The 13,014-nt window shown below is 32.8% G+C and overlaps 3 protein-coding genes across 5 annotated transcripts in view; 2 read left to right on the top strand and 1 right to left on the bottom strand.

Annotated features, from left to right (window-relative positions):
* The first annotated feature begins 414 nt into the window (after positions 1-414).
* On the top strand, positions 415-3,165 carry LOC120075210. 3 transcript variants are annotated; one of them, XM_039028419.1, is made up of 4 exons: positions 415-1,022; positions 1,376-1,499; positions 2,198-2,258; positions 2,858-3,165. In XM_039028419.1, exons 1-4 carry the CDS (start codon positions 647-649, stop codon positions 3,014-3,016), a joined length of 720 nt encoding a protein of 239 aa, XP_038884347.1. In that variant the 5' UTR covers positions 415-646; the 3' UTR covers positions 3,017-3,165. The 3 variants fall into 3 exon arrangements, with proteins under 3 accessions (XP_038884347.1, XP_038884348.1, XP_038884349.1); XM_039028420.1 differs by having other exon boundaries at positions 417-1,022; positions 1,382-1,499; XM_039028421.1 differs by having other exon boundaries at positions 420-1,022; positions 2,873-3,165.
* A 3,345-nt stretch (positions 3,166-6,510) lies between these two features.
* LOC120076346 (peroxidase P7-like) lies at positions 6,511-8,187 on the top strand. Its single transcript, XM_039030154.1, has 4 exons — positions 6,511-6,854; positions 6,985-7,176; positions 7,268-7,433; positions 7,615-8,187. Exons 1-4 carry the CDS (start codon positions 6,636-6,638, stop codon positions 8,007-8,009), a joined length of 972 nt encoding a protein of 323 aa, XP_038886082.1. The 5' UTR covers positions 6,511-6,635; the 3' UTR covers positions 8,010-8,187.
* A 3,777-nt stretch (positions 8,188-11,964) lies between these two features.
* Positions 11,965-13,014, bottom strand: part of LOC120076556 (LOB domain-containing protein 15-like) — a 2,527-nt gene continuing 1,477 nt past the window's right edge. The window contains exon 3 of the mRNA XM_039030422.1: positions 11,965-12,471. Coding sequence (XP_038886350.1) covers positions 12,043-12,471 — 429 coding nt within the window. The 3' untranslated portion in view covers positions 11,965-12,042. The remainder of the gene's footprint in view (positions 12,472-13,014) is intronic.

Raw genomic sequence — 13,014 nt, 5'->3', positions numbered from 1 at the left:
TTGTCACTTATCCATGACTTCATGTGTCTCAAAACTACACACTATTAGTGTTCATGTAATCTACCTCCTACTTGCCAAATTGCCTTAAATAGTGGCATTTGGTGGGTTTTGGAAGGCAAACACATTAAGTAAATTCCAAAAAGATTGGAGAAAGTAGAGAAATTAGAGAAATTTCTTATTTCATATTTTGTTATTTATTTTATTTTGTTTATTTATATATTTTGTTTAATTTATTTTCATATTTATTTATTTATTATTTATTTTAATATTATATTTTATTGATATCTGTATTTTCGTTGGGCTGACAACAAAAACATTGAGATATGGATCAAGTGAGCCCCAAAGGTTTGGACCTCAGGTCAAAATGATTAAGCCCAAAACGTACACTAAGACCCATAACGTTGGCCCATCGGACGCCAACCAGAAGATTCCCCACAGGCCACAAGCGCAAACTTCTGGCGCTTCAGTTCAGTTCATTTCACGGTGAACATCTTTCACTTTCGCAAATCTTCTAGTCGAAGTTTCAAGTTGAACACTATTTTCCCGCCACCGCCACCGCTACCGCCACCTTCAGCCGTTCAAATTCTTCATCCATGAAGATTAGGGAATACTTTCTTCTCTCTCTGTGAAATGGGAAGGACTGGAGATGGAATCCCAGAAACGAATCCTCAGAGCTCGAAAACCCCTCGCGGATTGTACAAATACCATCCTCTCCTCCCAATCCTCGGCTTCCAATTTCTCCGCTTCAATCAAACCCCGCAAGCGTGTAATTAAGTCTGCAGTTAAAGATGTTGTCAACAACGAGAAGAAAAGCCAACCAGTTCTTGCGTCTGAATCTACATCCGTTAATTTGCGAGCTTCAAACCCTAGTTCTGATTTTCTTCCTACAGAACCTGCCTCTGATTTTTCTCCTGTAGAACCAAACCCTAGCGCTGATTCTCTTCCTTCAGAACCTAGTTCTAGTCGACTCCCTACGGAAGTCTCCACTCCTCCAAGGCGTGCTGATTTGCCTTCTAGTTCAGGTAATTGTACTTTCTGGTAGTCGTTGCTGTGTTGTGATTTTGGTGTTTGGTTCTTGATTCTTTTGGTTGGATTGCTGCTACTCTAAGCTTCAGTTACTGTTACTCCCTTTTTTACTTAATATAGGAATTCAGTTGACTTGAAATACTACGTTGGGATGTAAGGATTAAGCTATTTTGGGACTGTTAAACAATATTAAGTAGAGGAGATTTGTTGTTTTACTGTTATGTTCTTGTGTGCGGTGTTGAAATTTCTGCGTGGGGGAAGATTATTCTTCTGAATGTCGATATTGGGATGTTTTTATCTTCAATTTTCCATGGCTTGAAGTAGCCATTATGCTTTGCTTTGGTGTTAGGAACAGATCGTGTTTCGGAGCCCCAGTCATTCTACAGTCGAAGGCAACCTACGAATAAAAGGAAGAGTGTTGAGATAGCAGTTGCACCATTTATTTTCTCTACCTCATCGAAAATCCTAACCAGGTATGAATCTCGTTGAACTTTTCCCCTATTTGAGGCAGAATCTCCTTGCACATTTAAATCTCTGATAGGTTTAATGTGAAACCAGAGGGATTTAATCATAGGTTCATAATCTTACAATGCTATTAGGAATCAAATGGTTGTTAAGTTTTAAAGGAGCAAGTTGCACGCTCCCTGCAATAATTATCAACCTGGCCTTCCCCTGTCCTGCTTTTTGAAAAAAATTTAACAGTTATCTATCCTGGTTTATGTGTTGCCTTGGACTATTTTAACAATTACTAGTCTGGGTTGATCCGGTGTTACTTTGACATTGGCTTTATCTACAGTAAGGAAGAATTGCAGCCACCCAAGACAGGATTTGTCAACTCTTTCTGTTTTATTTTTGTTGATAGATTTGTTGAGCCTCTATTGTTTGACTGTTCTGGATATGAAAAGCTTTAGTATGTTGAAGCTTTCATCTTTGTAACTTGTAAGTGAATTCTTGTTTGGTTTCTTAATAGTGACCAATTTTTGTTATTATTTTAAAATTTGATGGAAAACTAAATTCAAGATAGTGGGCACTAGTGATGATGGTACTAATACTACGATGTCTTTTCTATAGATATGGATTTAATGGATAGGATACAAGAAATCTGTCTTCTAATTTCTCTTTTGCTTTTTATTACTCATTTCTATGTTAATTATTCGCTTGTTATATGCAGAGGTAGAAAAAGAGAGGGATATGATAGCCCATCCAAAGCGAAGACAGTTCCTTGTAAAAAGGTTTGTCTGAAAATTTTAGTACTGGCTGTATTTTTTTTCTGTCAATCTAAATTTTGGGCATACATGTATCCTATCTTTGCTCCTTCATTCTTTAGGCCTTAATTTGATGCTTGTTCTTGATGTCAGCAAAATATATGCTCTGACCTTTCTCTCAGAAATCTGATGTTATCCGTGCTTATGTATACCACAATAATGAGCTTTGATCCTGATTAGTGATTAATTGGTACCTTTGTATGAACGTTACTCTTAGTCATGGTTTGGTTATAACTTTCTACGGGATTATTAATTGATTAGAGACTGATTTTTGGTTCTTTATAAAGAATAGTAAATACTTGGAATGAAACGGCAGAAATAGGCCCAACATTCAGTAGCCTTAACTCTTAACTGTCAAGATCACTGCATCTCAATTTTATGAGTTTATCTCAGTTTTAGGAGTTTTACTTTTTATAACGTGATGACCTAACAAATGGCCATGATATGGTAATTGACTAACCGTGCAGTTAAAAGTTTCTCTTGTTTCCCACTTGCCACTACCCATTTGTTAGCGGCAGCTAATAGCCTTAAATCATTGCACAGCAAATTAATCTAATGATGAGTAGCTATTCTTTTGGCAGAGGCAGCGTGCCACAATGTATGAGCAAGATGAGTCCAACATAGAGCTTCCACGGGAATTTGTCGAACAGCAGAAAGCATATTTTTCAGAAGTAGATGCATTTGAACTACCAGTAGAGGAGGCTAAATCATCCGACTCGGAGTAGATGGTTGTTCTGTATAGTTCTGTGAAGTGTAGGCAATGTAACCCTTCAAGTTAAAAGTCTGTATGGTGAAGCTGGTAAAGTTCATGTTCACTCATAGAAACGGCTTTCTTACTTCTGTCATTCAATGCAGGTGCTGTTTTCTCCCTAAACTCTAGAGATTTTCTCAGCTTTTAGTGATTCTTTGGTCTTCTTTTGCTGTTAGGCCGAGAGATTTAAAATACCTAATCACATAGCTTTGAACCTCACAGTAACATGTGCAAAAAAATATTCAAGTTGTGGCTGTATAGATTAATAGAGTTTTGGACTGGATTAGAAGTCTTAAATAACAACTTTGACTGGAGATCAAAGTGTAGAGTGTTTGGCTAATTGAAGCAAGTATCTAGTCATTAGGCTGTGTTTTTGAGTTGGTCAACTGATTATGGTGGAATTAATTTAGCCTTTGTAGCTATGGAAATGAAAAATGGTGGGTCAGCTTCTAGCCTTATATTTTATTTTCTTTTTTCCTAATGAAATGAGGGACCAGAGTTGTCTCATTTTAATAATTTGTGCACTAGTGCGTATCTGCCTGGAGATCAATTTAAACCTCACAAATCCTTTGATTTATTTCGTAATTGTTGACTCCTACTGCCTAATCTATCTTTGGAAGGATAATGAAATGTTTAATATTGATAATAGAAAATTATTTCTGAAGGTTTTACCTTATATGTGGATAATTTTTCAAAAAAAATTAATGGTAAATATTTAATTCCTTATATTTGGTCAATTACGAGGTTCCTTGATATCCAAATATTGTAAGGTCGATAGGTTATTCTGCGAAATTAGTCGAGATATGGATAAGTTCGTTTTGAATACTCACAAATATGAGAAAATGATTTACTTGGTCAATAATCATGAGCCTCAACCTACTAACTTTAATCATCAAGGGAATACATATGAGAGTCAACGACATGATATAAATTCAAGATCAAATTAAAGGTTAGACCCCTTTGTAGTGAAAATTAATTATCTTCTCTCATTGTGTAATAATCTATTCCGCAGGTTGTTAAGCTTTAATTATTAGAAAATGATATAATTAGATTACCTAATCCCTCCTGTTTTTCCCTTCACTTTGTTTTCTATTTTTTCGGCTCAGAAAAGTAAAAACCTACGTGGGCTGCGTTCTTTTTTTTCATCCATTTATCCATTTCCCATCACATCACCTTTTTTTAAACGCTAGTGTTGTGTTAATTATGTGTGGAAAATTCTTATTCTTTACATGGGTGCTTTAAAACCTTCTAGTTTCGTGTTTTCTAGAGCAAAAGTCTATGTTTGGATATTCTTAATTTTAAACTTTTTTGGAAAAATAGCGAGTCTAAACCCAAAATATAGTTGTCAAGCACAATGTCATAAACAATATGCGTGATAAGTGGGCAATACATAAACAAACATAAATATAAAGACACACAAATTGGTAACCTAGTTCGGTGTAACATCACCTACGTCTAGAGGATTGTGTGTCCGGTGAAAAAAAATTTCACTATATAAAGAGTTTAATAATTACACTGAAAGACACTTATTTGGTAGACTCCTTCAGTGACTCATGTATAGTTTCATCTTCAGTTGCAATTTTGGCTCTCCCTAAGTTAGTTCTCTTCACTTCCACGATAACGCGTCTTCAAGCTTTGTATAAGATCCTCCCAGTGCAACGTACTTGTGCTCCTAAGTGTGAGTTCCTCTTACCTTATTAAGCAAGTTTTTTTCAAGCTTTGATTGAGCTTTCCTTAATACTTTTTAATTTTAAAAAAAAAAAAAAAGAAAAAAAGAAAAAGGAAAAGGAAAAAAAGAAAGAAAACTTATCTTGAATTTTCTATGTGATATTTTACGCACACAAATTTAATCAATACATGAAGGTTAAGGCGTAGACGATCCTTAAGCTCAAACTCACAATGCACACTTTTTCAAATAAGGAGACTAACCTTAAAGTTGAATATCTTCGAGGAAAGAATAAATCATCTTTGCAGAGAAAAGGACAGCAAGCCACAAAATTTGCAGAAATTCACTTAACAGATAAGGAAAGAGTATCTTATAGAATCTGTTACTCGTCATATAACATGTTACAACATCTTACATGACATGTTGCGGAACATGTTGCTTAAAATTTATCTGTAATAAAATTAGTCAATCACACTGTAGTAACACTTTTGTATTATTTCATTTTCTCAAGTGTGTTATTATTATGATTATTTTGGTATGATAAGTGAAGTTTTTATATAGAAAATCGGGAGCTTGTGAACCATGATTTGTCTTTGAAATTGTTTTGTTAATAATTAGAAATCATTTGAATTTTGAGTTGCAAAAATGACTTTTATGCCCTTAATATTTTGAGAAGTTCAATTGCAAGAACTTTGTGCATTATTAAAGATATATGATGTGTAATGTTTGTCTACAACAACATAAAGTTAAATCTTATTTATTTATTTATTATTATTATTGGGTTTTTTTTTTTAAAAAAAAATGTTTGAGATCTTGCCGAAGAAAATTCATATGACTTTGTTTCATATGAATATCTATTTTACATTTGTGAATATTTGATGTGAAAGATACAATTGTATAACCAATAGAATATGTCTTTCAAGTAAGACCATCATATTTGTGAATGTTTGAGACAATACATGTGATTTTACACATCTTATTTAGGTGATCATGAAGCTAATTCTATAATCAATTTTTAGTCTCTACTTTTCTCATATTTATCGTAATATCTTACTTGAACAACTTTTTTTAACACAATAAATGTGGGGTATGTGATTTGAACTTGAATATCTAACCTTAAGAAAAGAAGTATACGTCGATCATCATTGAGTTTTGTTCAGTTTAGCATCTTCATAAATATATTTCATTCATGCAATATTCTTGTATACTTTGATCATTATATATGATTGATAAAAGCAGAAACGGTCTCACTTCAAAAAAAAAGTTACTTGTACTAATTTCTTCAAATTACTAATACAACTTAGAAATTATGGTTTGGTCGAACATAAACGAACCTCTAAATTTGAAATTATCCCATTTAGGAGAATCGAATATTCAATGACCCAATCAAAGCATGCATTACATACAAAAGTAAAACTTGAATTATACTAGCTCAATTTTCTTCTTTTCTAATTAATAATTACTATATCAATCACTTTAAGTCTCAAGAAAAATAATTAGGCATCAGTTTCACTTTTCAACAGCAGCATCTTTGAAGTTTCATTGCAGTTTTTAAACATTATTGCCATGCAAATACATAAATGGGGACCTCAACCTTTTGACTTTACCATTTCCATATATTAAAATTGGCAGAGTTGTTTGACAAAAACATCTTCCAAATCAAAATCACACTCTGTTTTGTTTATTCAAACTCTGCTTTTTTTGCCTTTCTTAATTTCTAATTTTTGTTACTTTTCAAAGTGTTGAAACTTTAGAAAAAAATTGGCTCCCCCATGCAATTCCATTTCTACGAGTTAGGTTCACCTGCCAAAGCTATGGAGATTCGAGAATTTCTTTTTCCCCTTTATAAAAAGCCCCCATACTCTGTTTTTCTTCTTCATCAACACTACTTGGAAAGTTGTTACAGAGCTTGTGTGTTCTTGTAGCAATGGCTGATTCAAGATTCGGAGGAGTTTTGATTTTGACTTTGAGTTTGTTTTTGCTCTTTTTGGGCAATGTATCAGCTCAACTTTCTACTGGTTTTTACTCTTCTTCTTGTCCAAATTTGTTGTCCACTGTCAAATCCTCTGTTCGTTCTGCTGTCTCCAGTGAGGCTCGCATGGGAGCTTCCATTCTTCGCTTGTTTTTTCATGATTGTTTCGTCAATGTACTGTTCTCTCATTCTTCTTCAAAAACCCTTTTTGGTTTTGCTCTGATTCTAACTTTTTGAGTTTCAAAGATTGGTTTTTTTAATGATTGTTTGCTTTCTATTGTTCTGCTCTGTTTTTGGAATTTAGGGATGCGATGGGTCGATTTTGTTAGACGACACGTCGAGCTTTACTGGAGAGAAAAATGCAAACCCTAACAGAAATTCTGCTAGAGGCTTTGATGTTATTGATAACATTAAAACTGCTGTCGAAAATGCTTGTCCTGGCGTTGTTTCTTGTGCTGATATTCTCGCAATTGCTGCTCGTGACTCTGTCGTTCTCGTAAGTCGTCGGGCCTTAATTTCAATTTGATCTCTGCTAAATATGTCATATACGAACCAAATTTATAATTTAACCTCTACGACATTTGTAGCTAGGAGGGCCGAGCTGGAATGTTAAGTTGGGAAGAAGAGACGCAAGAACTGCAAGCCAATCCCAAGCCAACAGTGACATCCCCGGGCCAACTTCAACCCTAAGCCAACTCAGCTCTAGATTCAGTGCTCTCGGACTATCTAACACCGACTTGGTCGCTCTTTCAGGTTCATATCTCTTTCTTCTGTAATTTCAACTTTCATTTTAGTAGGTCAAATAGAATAAAATTGAAAATGAATAGACTAATAAACTGTTCTAAAAGTATAGAGATTAAAGTGAACTAAAATAAAAGTTACAAGGAGTTATATCAGCCTAATAACGACGATCACATTGAATAATTGATGTCAGGTGGCCACACGATCGGGCAAGCGCGGTGCACGACATTTAGAGGCAGAATATACAGCAATAGCACAAACATTGAGAGTTCATTTGCAAGAACAAGGCAAAGCAACTGCCCCAATAGCTCGGGAACCGGAGACAACAATTTGGCTCCTTTGGATTTGCAAACTCCAAATTCATTCGACAACAACTACTACAAGAATCTTCTTCAGAACAAGGGCCTCCTACAATCTGATCAAGTTCTCTTCAATGGCGGATCTACGGACTCCACTGTTCGAAATTACGCAAATGCCCCTGCCCGTTTCTTGGCTGATTTTGCTGCTGCCATGGTCAGGATGGGGGATATTAGTCCTCTCACTGGCTCCAATGGTGAAATTAGGAAGAACTGCAGGAAGGTTAATTAAAGTTTAATAAATATACAGACAATGTTGTTTTGTTATGTTCTTGCTTTTTTTTTTTAAGGAAAAGAAGTTGTTTTTCAAGCTTTTATTTTGGGTTTAATGCTTATGATCATTAAAGATCTTTTTAATACTAAGATTATGTACTCGTGTTGTTTTGGCTGTTCGTTTGTAAGTGTTCCTTTCTTTTTAATTGAACTTTTTTATCTTTTCCAATGAGACGAATTTGACCAAGTTCATTTTAATATTTCAAAATATAAAATATTGTAGTAAATACATTTTTTAAAGAGAAAAATTTGGGTGCTCACTGAATACATTTATACGCATGTCAAATATAGTTCAATAAAATGTTGTCACATGACATTTTTATTTTAAAACTAAAATATAAAATAAAATTTATAATTTCTTTTTTGTGTGGTAGAGATATGGAACACAAAAGTTAAATTGTACCTAATTATTAATCTTCTTTAAATAATGTCGATAGTTCTCGTTTTGCCATGCAACATCGTGTCGCTTCCCCAAGAGTTAAGTGCATGCAAATGATACATGTTAAGATTTTTATTGATAAGAAAATTTTTCAAATATAGTATTAAAAAGAACTAGAATGAGATTTAATCTTTTTTAGTGCAAAATAAATAAATAAATAATATAATATTTAGTTAAATAAATTATTAATTAATATTAGAGAAAAAAATTAGAAAAAAATTAATATTAAAGTGAACATAACTTAAATGATATATAATATTAGCGACCAAATTACCTACGGTTTGAATCTTCTCACTCCACTGTTGGTGAGAGAGTTATGGTGAGTTGTTACGATATTTGAATAGTTGAGTGAAGTTGATTATTTTTAGATGGGATGAGAGTGAACATACCGAGATGAATTTGACTTTATAGTTTGTCTTATACATTAAAAATGATACGAGGTTAAATCACATGTTTAATCTTTAAAATTTTATTCTTGTGTTGATAAGATCTTTATTGAACTTTAAAAGTGTGAAATAAATTTTGAAATTTTCAACTTTATGTCTAATAAATTGTTTAAATTTAAAGATGTTAAGCAGAGGAATTAGAGATGGCCACGAGGCAGTACGGGGTCTGGGGATGACTTCCTCGTCCCCCTCCCTACTCCTGATTTCATTTCTCATCACCACAAGGATTGGGGTGAGAATTCTCCTACAAAAATTTGTAGGGATCAGGACAGGGATTCTCTACAAAATTCGCGAGATTGAGTTTTCCATAGTAGGAGTGTAATCAATTTGGTTCAACTTAGTTTGAGCCTCAAATCGAGCCAAATTGATTAGAATATCATACAAATATTAAGAATCAAAATCGAACCATTCAAATCGCTCAAATATCTGTTAGAGCATTTTAGTTTGACGGTTCACTAGTTGTTGAATCCCAATAGTGTTTGACTTGTTGACTCATTGTCTATGTCAAAAGGTGTGCGTGGGAGTTATTGGGCCATCAAATGAAGGTCAGCTCACTTAAAGGTAAGAATTGTCGAGAAAAACAATGTTGATTGTTTTACCAACTTCAAGACACGCAATCTATTGTGGTCTATCGCTCATTATTTTACTATAATTATAAATAAATTTACTCATTTTCTTTTAAATACCTCTTATTTTAATTATCTTGAAATGGTAAAAGCTAAAATAAGAGACGACCCAAACATATATCATATTCATCCTTAGACCTTATTACCTTAAAATAGTAATTGGACCATAGACAGTGTACTTGTAGAAATTTCCCCAAGTGCAAATAATTAAATAACGTTCTCTCTAACCAAACATTAATAACTCCAATTAATATTTCACTTATTAACTATTTGTCTCATCTACAAAAAAAAAAAAATGAAAATAATAGTAAAAATAATAAGAAATAGACAAAAGGCTTTCATAATAGAAGATGCCAATGCTTTAAGCAATCCATGACAGTATTATGACATAGTACCAAATTCCATTAATTAGAAAAGAATCCAATGAAGTTTTCCCATTAATATTAAACTAGAAAGTTTCCCTAGCTATAGGGGTGTGACAATAAGTTAAATGAAATCAAGCCAAAAACCAAATCTATCTGTTAGTTTGTAAAACAAAAGGTCTTGGTATGGGACATATATTACTATAATTCTTTTATATATAAATAAATAAGCATGACTTTCAAATAAATGAGTCTAAGTTTCAGTGGTCTTTTGACTTAGAATATTACCTTTCAAATGACTTCAAATTTATACTTTATCCAAATTCATTTCATACTCTTACAAATATTAATTATTTTATAACGTAATATTAAATTCTCATCAACATATCGATGTTTCTATTAATATTTTTACATGTTTAAAAATTTGACGTAGACATGAGAAAAGTAAATTGATATTTCTAGTATATCGTAAAAGAATTGTTGAAACATAAGAAAAAACGTAAATACAATAAAAACGGGTCCTTGTGAAGCAAAGAGAAAACAGGCTTCATTCAATCAACCCATATTCTTACAGATATTTTGTTGTGTTGTTGAGACAGATTAAGTTAATTAATCACCCCTTAATATAATATATATTAAACAAAACACCGACTAAAACCCCATGCATGTGCAACTGACTATTTATCTAGTCAAAGTCAACCCAAATTTTTCACACTCACACTCCTGTAGACTTACGTTTCCTTTCAGCCGCCACCGTCGACCGTCGACCGTCGCCGATTTTACTTTTCTGTTGCCTCTCTCTTGATATACTTTATAATGCAATCTCTCATGAAGTATTTGGCCTAAAGAATTGGAGTGGATCTCCACTTCTTGGTCGGTCCATTTTTTGTTCCTGGTCTACATTAATTTATCCTCGTAACTTCACAGCTCCTTTATTTAGGTTAAAGAGTTGAGAACTCCACTTTTTGTTGGTCCAGAAATTCGTGGTCTTACGACTATAAAAAATTAACTTTATATCTTATTAATTTCTTACACTGTGGATCTTAGAAGTTTTCACAACTCTTCAAGACTTCACAATTTCTTAGAGGACGTTTGAGGTAATGAGTTAGTTATTATAGTTGGGTTATGATAGTTTGTGTTTGGGGTGTAAATTGTTTTAGTTGGAGTTATAATAGTATGTGTTTGATGTGTAAACTATTTTAGTTTGAGAAAAAAATAGTAAATACTGTAGCAAATAATAAAAAAAATGGTGAATGTAAAATAGTAAAAACTGTAGTAAATAGAGATTTTGAAAATAGTATTGATTGTAACTAATTGAAAGTTTTGAAATAGTTTTTACTTTAGCAAAATGTGGTTATTATATATTTTGATGATAACTCTTGCCCCAGATATCCCCTTAGAGATCACAACTCCACCCACATTGCTTCAAGCATCTCTTCAATGTTTTTTTGAAAAAGCAAAAGAGATCAAAGGGTCTACTAAGACATCTTAACTAGGTTGACACCTCTCTAGTACCATCATCACGTCCCAAGACCAAAAGTGAATTCATTAAACGATGGAAAGATACAAAAACGAGCTAGAGAGAAGCCCGAAAGTTTGTTACAAGAATGTTGTCTAGTTGAGCGATATAGAAGTAATGCTCTAATTACAAAAAAGGGCATTTTTGAAGCACCAAAGAGTCGCAAGATTGAGCACATCTTTCCAAAATATGATTTGCAATGTTGCCACCGTTGGTGAAAATTCGATCATTTGGTTCCATCAAAATACACCAAAGTATTAAACGAAAACATCTTCAATGTTAAACGCAAATGGGGAATATGAATAACATATGGTTGCACACAAAAGAACAAATTAAAAGAGAAATTGTAGAGTTGTTTTTTAACCTAACCACAGGGTGAGATTGAGATAGAGTTTTCAAGGTTGAGAAGTACTTTTTGACACATAATTAGAAATACATTTGGTTGAATTATTTTCCTAATAGTGTTTAGCTAAGTTTGGTAGTAAAATAGTAATTAAGATCAGAAATCAAATCAAAAGGTAATTAAAATAATACTAATTAACTATTTTCATTCAACATATATATTCATATCAAATGACGAGACATACTAGAATAATTATTTTAACCAAAGTAGGAAATATGTTGAGTTGTTGAGACAGGGTTAATTAATTCAGACGCAGTAATAGTAGTGATAATGGGAGGAGAAAAGATGGACAACGAAGAAGGAGGTGGCGGCGGAAGAGAAAACGGAGGCGGTTGAGAATGCGGTGGAGTCGATGGAGCTGCAGGTGGCGTTGCGGCGGTGGAAATGAAACTAGCAATGTGTGAAGAAGAGGAATTAGGAGAATGGATATTATTGATGGGGTGATGAGTAAATTTGTAATTGAAAATTTGAGTAGTGATGGCATTAAGGTCAGATTGTAAGGTATGAAGTTGATGTTGAAGAGCAGAAATGGCACCCATGCAACCGTATACAGGATCTCTCAGCCTTAGATTTGCTTCGTATACAAGACTGTTTGCTGCATCCGCTCTTTGACTCTCTGGTACCTCCTACAATAATATAAAATTCACTTTATAACTCGATATAATATATGATATTATACTTATTACGACCTTAAATTTTTAAGATAGTGATTATTTATTCTTATACTTCAACAAAATTATATGATTGACCAACGATTTTTTGAAAATTATTTATTCATCATGGTATTTAAACACAATTATTTTCTTATTTCAGAGTTTTGTTTGAATTTCGAAAATAGTCATAAAACCTAGTGAAAATAGTGTTGATCAACAAGTTTAATTTTAAATACTTAAAATCAAATGTTATCAAGTGCGACTTAAAGTTTTTATTTATTGTTTCTCATTTTATCTACTTTCATAAAGAAAAACAAAACTGTGTTTGGGTAATTGTTTTTTTTTTTCTTCTAAAAAATCTTGGAAGTCATTTTTAATTATTTTTCTTTTCTCTGTAATTTTAAATAAAAAAGTAAACAATTTACGTGAAAATAAAATTTTGAAATTAAATATAAAAAATTGTATGTTATATTTATTTTTAAATATTTATCATACATATTTAAAAAAAAAAAAAAA

Source organism: Benincasa hispida, chromosome 4 (assembly GCF_009727055.1).
Source record: "Benincasa hispida cultivar B227 chromosome 4, ASM972705v1, whole genome shotgun sequence".
Lineage (NCBI taxonomy): Eukaryota > Viridiplantae > Streptophyta > Magnoliopsida > Cucurbitales > Cucurbitaceae > Benincasa > Benincasa hispida.
This window is presented reverse-complemented; position numbering and strand designations above follow the sequence as displayed.

Bases quoted from the DNA above. Each gene is read 5' to 3' on its own strand.
- LOC120075210 (XM_039028419.1), top strand. From the start codon at position 647: ATGGAATCCCAGAAACGAATCCTCAGAGCTCGAAAACCCCTCGCGGAT. The intron at 1,023-1,375 runs GTAATTGTACTT...CTTTGGTGTTAG, and splicing joins TGATTTGCCTTCTAGTTCAG to GAACAGATCGTGTTTCGGAG. The intron at 2,259-2,857 runs GTTTGTCTGAAA...AATGATGAGTAG, and splicing joins AGACAGTTCCTTGTAAAAAG to CTATTCTTTTGGCAGAGGCA.
- LOC120076346 (XM_039030154.1), top strand. From the start codon at position 6,636: ATGGCTGATTCAAGATTCGGAGGAGTTTTGATTTTGACTTTGAGTTTG. The intron at 6,855-6,984 runs GTACTGTTCTCT...TTTGGAATTTAG, and splicing joins TTCATGATTGTTTCGTCAAT to GGATGCGATGGGTCGATTTT. The intron at 7,434-7,614 runs GTTCATATCTCT...AATTGATGTCAG, and splicing joins CGACTTGGTCGCTCTTTCAG to GTGGCCACACGATCGGGCAA.